Source organism: Carcharodon carcharias, chromosome 7 (assembly GCF_017639515.1).
Source record: "Carcharodon carcharias isolate sCarCar2 chromosome 7, sCarCar2.pri, whole genome shotgun sequence".
Classification (NCBI taxonomy): domain Eukaryota; kingdom Metazoa; phylum Chordata; class Chondrichthyes; order Lamniformes; family Lamnidae; genus Carcharodon; species Carcharodon carcharias.
Window position 1 is genome coordinate 22,183,272 of NC_054473.1, and position 9,119 is coordinate 22,192,390.

The 9,119-nt window shown below is 42.4% G+C and overlaps 1 protein-coding gene across 1 annotated transcript; it reads right to left on the reverse strand.

The window, feature by feature from the left end:
- Positions 1-3,215: 3,215 nt before the first annotated feature.
- LOC121279977 (ankyrin repeat and SOCS box protein 13-like) lies at positions 3,216-8,367 on the reverse strand. The gene is made up of 4 exons (XM_041191599.1): positions 8,208-8,367; positions 6,730-6,923; positions 5,570-5,698; positions 3,216-4,022 (listed from the first exon to the last, which is right to left on the reverse strand). The coding sequence occupies exons 1-4, from the start codon at positions 8,365-8,367 to the stop codon at positions 3,783-3,785; spliced, it is 723 nt and encodes a 240-aa protein (XP_041047533.1). The 3' UTR covers positions 3,216-3,782.
- Between the last annotated feature and the right edge of the window lie 752 nt (positions 8,368-9,119).

Sequence of the window (9,119 nt, forward strand, 5' to 3'; positions counted from 1 at the left end):
CTTGGGCCTTTTTTGCAACCCAGTATATGATTGGTACAGCTATACCTGGTGAGACAAGGCCAAGTAACTCACCTCTTGCAGACCTATCCTGGGCTTCAGACCTAAATTGAGCTTGGTCCCAAAACATCTGTCCATTACATTTTTATTGTCAAGTTCTGAAGTTCTCCTTTTGTAAGGTGATACCTGCATTTTTATTCCAGGAATCAGGTCAGATTATGGGGAGACAATAGTGTAGTGGTAATGTCACTGGACCTAGTAATGCAGAGTCCCTGGCTAGTGCCCGGGACACATGGGGTTCAAATCCCCCCATGGCAGCTGGTGGAACCTAAATTCAATTAATAAATCTGGAATATAAAGCTAGTAATGGTAACCATGCCAACTAACATCGATTGATGGTTCACTAATCCTTTAGTGAAGGAAGGAAATCTGCCATCCTTACCTGATCTGGCCTACATGTGACTCCAGGCCCACAGCAATGCAGTTGACTCTTAACTGTCCATTGAAATGGTCTAGCAAGCCACTCAGTTCAAGGGCAATTAGGGATAGGCAACAAATGCTGGTCTATATGATGCCCATATCCCATGAAAGAATAAAGAAAGACTAGTTAATTTAAATAAAATCCTTAGCAACAAAGTAAAATCTCAGCTCATTTTCTCATGTGCCTCACAGCCATATTCTAAAATAAAACAATTCCAAAGAATTTAGTTCTTACCATCCTTCTGACCTTTTTGCAGTCCATATCTATTCGTTTTTAGAGTATTATTGTTAAATTGCTTAGCAATATTTTCCTAAAGCTACTGGCTTCGAAGACTTATCAGACACACAATCAAAATTGCACTATGGGTTTCTCAATATCCTGAAGCTATACAGAGCAGAAGATCTCAGGTTCATTTGGCACTCTGTGCTGAGTAACTAATCACAGATGCAGCAGTCGCTGCACTGCAATGGCCTCAGAGTCTCTGGCTTTGGAGGGAGGTGGGGGTCGGGGTCAGGGGTTGGCGACAGTCAGGATTCCTGCACTTGATCCCTATCACATGACCCCCAGCTAGAGGAGGAAATTGATCTTCACAGGGTGTGTGGAATGTGTGGTAGTGAATTGGCAGCCTGTTTATACCCTCCCTTATTTTCTTTTCCATGGGATGTAAAAAGGGCTAACAATTCACTATCAGCCGAATTGCGGTATCACCGAAGAACAATTTCACCTCACCTAGCTCAGTAACAAACCGAGTGGGCTCAGCTTTCCCAGTCAAATAGCCTGCTGGAAATTAACTGGCTGAGTTCATACATTACGTGTGGACACTTGGGGGGGTACAGAAAGATTGCCAGTGCCCCTGAAATCACGCCATGAATAGTCATATTTCACATCCTGAAAAAGTAATTTGCTGCCATCAGTAGAGAAGGAAGTGCAACTGGCCCAGCAGCAAAATTCTCCCCAGCTTCCCAAATACTGGATAAACACATTGCCTCCTTTACGGCAAAGGTTTAACTGAGTTTGGGATAAACTGAAATAATACCAACAACGCAGTGAAAAGGACCGGTTTTAATGAGCATTATCAACAGTAAGCAGTTTAATCATTTCCTTACCTCAGTAAATTCCATACTTCATTACCTCCAATACAAAACATGGAGCAAAATGGCTTTAGGAGGTAGTGACCCAGTGAATCCAGTCAGTATCTGAGGAAAATTTAGGCCATTGAGATTAATTCAGCTCCCTGGCACTGTTGCATCCGGTACCCCCAACTGCCCACATTTTCATCAATATTCATTGTTATAACAGTAATAATATAGCAGGATTAAAGCAGAATACCAGCTTCTAAATTTGGAAAAATTCATTTTCATATTTAATCCATAGTAAAAATGTCAGTGGTTTTGCCACAGGGGAATGTTATACGTCAAGTGCAGTTGCATGATACCACTGGCTAACTTACTGTGAAGAGGGAGCTAGGTAGGTCTCTCCTGTTGGTACGCAGCCCCTGCATCACCAGGGCCCCCTGTAGTGCCTCCTCATGGCAACACAAGGCAATTAGGCACCCTCAGGTGCTAGGAAGAATTGCAGGGGATCTCAGAGAAACTTTGGCCCCCAGAGATGTGATATACAAGCCCATCAGTGTGTGGACAAGCCCCAGTGTCCATCAGCTATAGGTCAAATAGTATCCAATGCCTTTTAGGTCCGGCTCAGGAGAGCTATAGCCACTGGAGTGAAGTCCTTTATGTGGCTGGTGGTTCCGTTTCAGCAAGCACTCCCTGGCAAGTCTTGCAACCAAGTCAGCTCCAGACACAGAGGAGCCCATGAGGTTGAGAGGGAGATGCAGATATTGGGCAAGCCCATGTCTCCTAATCCTGCCCAGACTGTGCATCCAAAGGACATATGGATAGAACGCTTTACCCTTAAAAAAAATGGAGAGGACACTTCACCCTTAGCATGAGGGACCCAACCCAGGAGATTGAAGTTTATGGGTTATTAGCCCAACTCGATTGGCGAAAGGAAAGGGTGCCTCGGGTTGCCTCCAATATTGGGAAGGATCATTGCATTCTATTGGTCAGTCATCACCAACTTAAGCTGGGCAGACCCCAGCCAATAAGGTACTGACCTGTTAATATCTACCTTCCTCCCAGGGTGCACCAGAATTAGGCACCTTTCCTGAGAAACAGGCAGCCAATAGGTACCGAGGGAACAACGGAATGCCTGGCTTGGAAGCTGGAAAGACAGGAGTGTGTGTCCTGGCATGCATGAGGACTTGCAGTCAGCAATGTACGTAAGATGGCCGTGATTGACTGTGAGTACACAGGTTCAACAGCGATGTTATGCAAGGAGGTAGTCCATGCCAAGAGACCAAAGCTCCGATTCAAGGATGCCATCAAAGGGACGTGAAAGCCCTCAACATCAACTACAGTAAATGAGGAAATCTAGCTGACCATCGATGCAAATGGGACACAGGCTGTTGCAGGTGTTTATCACCACTACAATGTGTGGTTGCTAAAGCTCCAAAGCAAATGCCAGCCCTGCAAACAAGGCCTCAGCAGAGATCATCCCATACCACAGGCATGGGACAACTTCATGTGTGGCACTTGTGTCAGTCTTTGATGTTCCAGAATTGACTGGTTAAGCTGTCGAAAGAAGTGCAGCAGATGATCTCATCTGGCCTCACCCAAGTTCTGAGGCTGCATACCCCATCATCTGTCACATATGGAAGAATGCCAACCAACCAAACCTATTTATTCAAACTTTTAATAAAGGTAAAACAGCATGTTCACCCAATTTTATAATTCAATGTAACCGTCAGGTGCATTCATGAGGGAGCTATTGTTACATTATTAGTTTGATAATGGGGAAGACTGACATACTCCTTGCTGAAACTGCATGATGTTACAGTATGAATGGATCAATTAACAAACAGCCTTATCATTACTGACAGGAAGTACCTTACTGTTCTGAGTCTCATTCCATTTACTGAAATTCTGTGATGACAGTCATTCTGAGTTCCAGGGTTTACTCCTGTTGCAGGCTCCCTGAAATGATCATTAAGTCTGAAAAAGACTGCTTGGTGTCCATTTTTTGGGGTGAAACAGTTAAGAAATTGCTTAATATGAATAAATACTTAAAAAAATTAAATTCCAGCAAATAAAAGACATTGCATCCTTCTCAGCAGCATTTGAACACAGAACTCAGACTGATGGGCTCGGAACAAGAGTGACAGAATAACAGGCACTTCGAATGTCATGGAATCTGGCACTGATGTTACTGAAAAATAATATTGGGGTTGAAAAAGAGGTCAACATGGTTATACGGAACCAACTTCTGATACAGAATCGTACAATATCAGGTCCTCAAACATAAGGTAATTTTTCAGTGACTGTGGGATGTCAATTGTCCTGATGGCATGCAGCCTCCGATAGCCAACCAACTCACGGATTTTCAGTCGGCAGGTTTGCTTCAATGATAGTGGGTTCTTCTGATACCCATCTATCCAGGATAGGAAGGTGGTCTTGGAAGCCAACTGCTTAGGGGCCTCTCCGGTGTTCTGAAATAATAACACACTTCACTGGTCTCAAGCCGTAGCTCAGTGGATGCAAACTCTCACAACTTAAAACCTAAACTGTCTGCTCGTGGCTATGCTAAACAAAAGGAACAATTCAATATCACCAGAAAATTAATTTTGAAGCTGTAATGACAAACATTTAAGCATATTATTCCACTTTTTTACTTGCATTTTCTTTGAATTTGCTAAATTCTGCTTGAAGACAAAATAAGATATTTTCCTTTTAATAAAAGATATACCTTAACTACTTGCATATCGCTTCTACTTGAAGGTAGGTTATCCTCCAATTGAAGATGCATGCCTTTTGCCCCCATATCCCCTATCCCCCCAACAAACCCCCCACAGCAAATAGACCTCATCTTAACGAGAAGCAGGCATCTCATTTGTTTAAAGTCTCACTTCTGTTTTCTGGGACAATTTTGAGTTCAAATGTTTCCTTCTGTTGAAACTGAATGAAGTGGACCTTGTGCCAAAGAAGGACTAAATAAATAGTGGCTAGCACCCATTTTACTGTCTGGAAGACCTGAGAAATTGTTTTATTTATAAATTTAAAAATTATTTGAAGTAGTATGTTCTGCCAAAAAATGAAGGCCAAGGTATCATGTGCCCCCCATGACCATAAAGATGGGGAAAATTGCCAGCTCTTAAGCCACTGCCAGTGGCATTTTTGATTGACAGGTTATCTTTCCTGGTACGTCTGCATACCATAGTTGAATTCAGAAACTCAATACAACAGGTCTTGAACCTGTGCTCACATTACTGAGCTACCATCCATTGTATTTTTACAGTTATTTGTCATACTTGTTAGTTAAAGTACTCGCAGCAAATGTTTTGAGCCTTTCAGATAATAGCCGACATCACCAAAATGAATTATCTCGTCATTATCTCACTTCTCACTGTGCAACCTCATGGCTGCATATTGGCAGCCATGTCTCTTACTTTACTCGGTGACCACACTTCAAAGGCACTTAATTGGCTGTAAGGTGCTTTGGGACGTCCTGAGGTTATGAAAGGCGCTATATAAATGCAAGTTTTTTATTTCTTTCCATCATCATTGAGGCACAGCACTAAACTGGATCCATGATAAGTGGATGGCAGAAATGGGAAAAGGAGGAAAGGTAATTCTACCTCTGCCTTTCCTACTCATCCTGTACAGAGTCATATTGCCACAGCTTGCATCTAGACCATCTAGGCTGCTTTTTTTTTCTTCTGAGTCCCAGGCACAAGTCTGCAGGGGAAGAAAAAGCAAACAACTCAACCGTGCACCAGTTTCTATGTAAATTTAGGAAAATTAGAATCAATTATTATTCTCGCCCTGAGCTGTGCCATATGTTACTTATTAGGCAAACCACATGACTGTAACTAATTCCATGATCATCCCATATATGTTAAATTGTTTATTGAATTAGCTTTGAACTCACTGGAAATAAAAAAGCAGATGCGCAAAGCTGACCACAGACCAGTATCGCGCAAAGTCAAGATCTAAACCACGGTATCTGATGCACCAGTGCTTCCATTGTCGACCATACCTTGTTTCTGTAAGTGATTTTTGCTCCGGAAAGGACAAGCAGTCGCAAACAGTCAAGTTGTCCACTGCAGGCAGCCAAGTACATGGGAGTCACACCCCAGTTGTCAGGAAGATCTACATCTGCTCCATTCTGAAACGGAAGAGGAGGCGGGGAGGAATAAAAATGGTTCTAAATCTATAAATACAATGGGTTTTCCTCAAGATCTTTTACAAATCCCTGGCAGGATGAAAAATTACGGCGTGTTTAGTGAAAAGGAGAGAACTTCTTCTGCAATGGACTTGATTATTTTCTGTTTGTTGAGACATTTTATTATATTTTTCCTTTTCTTTTGATGCCCTTGGATTGACCCCAACTGAAAATCTGGTCAGGTAACATGTTCCCAAGCTTTCGGCATTGCTCTGTTGTCACCAGTTACAAAGGGTTGCAGGAGAGTCCATTGTGTTTACTTCCTTTCTCATAGGGAAGTTGAGTATCCGCTCTTTCGAACCACGGGGAGCATTACAGCACCAACTCGTGTCTTACTGCTGTGTTTTGGTCCCATGAAAAATCCAGGCTAAATTTGTGAATTTAGAATTTTTAAAAATGTGCTTCATGGAATCTGAAAACAGGCAGTACCACTTTCTCAGACTACGGCCTGAATTTTACCCAGAGGGTGCGCCCGAAGTCGGCATGGCAGGGAACAGACGTGAAACCCACTCCTGGCCGAGATCGCGCTGTGAATGCGATCTTACGCTGGCTGGCCAATGAAATACGCCCGGAGAAAAGCTCAGCACGGCCTTTGAGGGGGGAAGAAGGCAGGTACTCACGTCATCGTGGGTGCTGGTGAGCTCCCTCAAAGCAAACAGTTGCCTCAGGGAGCTGCAGACTGCCAAAAAATAAAGCACAAAAATGCTGATAAAAAATGTCCATGCAGCACAATCAAGCACCTGACATCATACAGTCTCCAGATATTTATTTTAATTTTAAATCCGAATGGAGATTTCATCCTGCCAGATTGGAGCAAAACTGTAAAGCCCACCTGGCAGATTGGCCCCTCCAGCGACAATACCACTACTCCATCTGGCCTATGTTCTGATGTTCCAAAGTTCCAGCCTTAGTTAAATCCCGTATGGTTCCGGGTCAACAAAGAATTGTGTTCAGTGCCATGTCACAGCACTAACCTGTATGAGCAGCAGGGCACAATCAGGAAACAGACCAATTACAGCATGGAGTGGAGTTGCCCCATGTTTACACTGGCTGTTAGCGTCGGCACCATGTTCCAGCAGTAACTCGATGCAAGCTCGCTGCCCTTTGTATGCAGCCCAGTAGAGGGGGCTCTTGCCATAGTAATCCTTCTGATTAACCTGATCCTCATCTGAAATTACATAAGATTATCAAGAAATAACCTGAGTCCTGAAGAGATATTACAAAACATAAGGTGTGTTTAATTACGTTTCACAGTCATTCCTCATATTACAGACATGCATCACATTATTAGAAGCTTTTTAGACTGTACCATTGCACAGGGTGAGCACTACAAGGATACCATATTCTCTATTCTGTACCAATGTTTTGGTTTAGCACTTAGAATCAAATAAGTAATACTCTCTTTATTTTGTTGTAAAACTCCAACATTTACATTGGGAGTTCTTTGCAATCTTTCAAAGCCAAGTTGTGTACTGAAAATTAAACACAAACGTTACCATAGAGTAATTAAAAGAATCAGAGTCAGATTCCAAGGATGAAAGAACAGATTTCTGCTGTGCCATATTATCTCCACCACACAGAGGAGATCTTAAGTTTTTCTCTCTGAACTAAACGTTGTGGATGAATCAGAACTGCCTCCAATTTAATACTGGCAATACCAGCATTAATATGTTCAGCTCCTGTTAAAATTCCACAGCCTTTCTCTTAATTTCACTCCTCTCCCCAGCTTCCCATTTAGGCTAAAGTCAATGGTGCACAACTTCAATGTCCTACTGAAGTTCATTTCAAAGCCCATATTCTACACATTGCGTAGATACCACCGTCCTTCACTCTACTGCTGCTGAAACCCTTATAATACTTCTGTGACCTCGGGACATGATTTCACCATTGCTCCTCGACACCCTCCCAAACTCCAACTTTTCCAAAACTCTGCACCCCCATATCTGTGCCAGACTGACTGCCACTTGCCCATTCTCCTTATTGTGTCCAACTTCTATTGGGCCCCCTGGAATTAGAAATCATTGTACCTCATTTACAAATTCCTCCATGGCCTTGGCTCACCATAACCTTTGCAACCTTCTCCAGCCCCAAGTTCCAGCCCACATGCTCCATTCTTCCAGTGATTGGCTCCTGTTTATCTTCTTTCCTGCTTCACCCACTCTAATCATTGGCAGTGACCACATCCTTACTCTCTGGAATTCCCTTCCTACAACCTTGCCACCTCTCCTCACTTGCAAAAGCCTCATCAGTTTGACCCCATGTCTTTAGTCACCCCCTGTTCTTCTTCCACTGTTGCACCTTCTTTTTGTCTCTGTAAATCACCTCGGGACATTCATTTAATTAAAGATGCTATGTAAATGCAATTAGGGAATTGTTTTAAATTCAGAGCTGCTTCCAAAAGTGAAAGGATAACGCTACAGCATTACAGCCATGAAAGTTAAGGCTATTGTACCTGCAATGCGAAGCAATGCCTGCAGTTTCTCAAAGTTCCCTCGGCTTGCCTCACAATGTAGATCAGTCCATTTATAGTTGTAGTTGGGTGCTGTATGGTATTGTCTCTCCTGCTGTGCTCCTGTCTGGAATCGAGTGCTTTTCAGTTCAGTCCCAGACATGGAGCTAATATAAAATCCCATTATGGTGCTTCTGTAAGGGAGAAATAAACTAAGAACTAAGCATTCTATATTGTGAGCATCATAATGGTACTCTGCAGTATCACCCAATATTGCTAACAAGACACCCACACTGACCATTTTTATAATTGAAAAAAAATGACACCTAAGTTTCCACCAATGGCCTAGTGAGTAAATGTAGTGCCTAGCATTGTACTAAACTACAGAAACTGGAATCAAAAAATTTTCAAACATAGAATGAGGTCATTTAACCTATTATATCTGGGCTGCATTACTGCAAGAGTTATCTACTTAATCTGATCCCCTTACATTTTCCCAGTACCTTTTGAAATGTTTTTTTTAAAAAAATAGCTATCCATTTTTCTTTTAAAAACTACTATGGCCTCTATTTCCAAATCTATTTTTGGTAAGGCATTCCATGTCCTAACACACCTCTGCATAAAAATATTTCTCTTCACCAAAAGGCCTAAATTTGTGTTGAGTTTGGTAGTAGTATTGGGGAGCCATAATTTGTGTCCATTTCACTTGACACATGGCTGCCAATAGAGCCTAACATAGAACCAAGGAAACCCCTGGCCTTGGATGCTTATTTACCACATCGATGCCCCTCTGATGCAGGGGACCATATTTAAGGAAAACTCAATTCAAGACCCCATGTAACTTAGACACAAAGGCAAACCCAGCATATATATATTTTCAATGTTAGCTCATGGGATGTGGGCATTTATTGCCCA

Excerpts from the sequence above, each read along its gene's own strand:
- LOC121279977 (XM_041191599.1), bottom strand. The coding sequence starts at position 8,367 with ATGTCTGGGACTGAACTGAAAAGCACTCGATTCCAGACAGGAGCACAG. Across the intron at positions 5,699-6,729 it reads GTGCCCTGCTGCTCATACAG|AATGGAGCAGATGTAGATCT; the intron begins GTTAGTGCTGTG and ends CTTCCGTTTCAG. Across the intron at positions 4,023-5,569 it reads AAATCACTTACAGAAACAAG|AACACCGGAGAGGCCCCTAA; the intron begins GTATGGTCGACA and ends TTATTATTTCAG.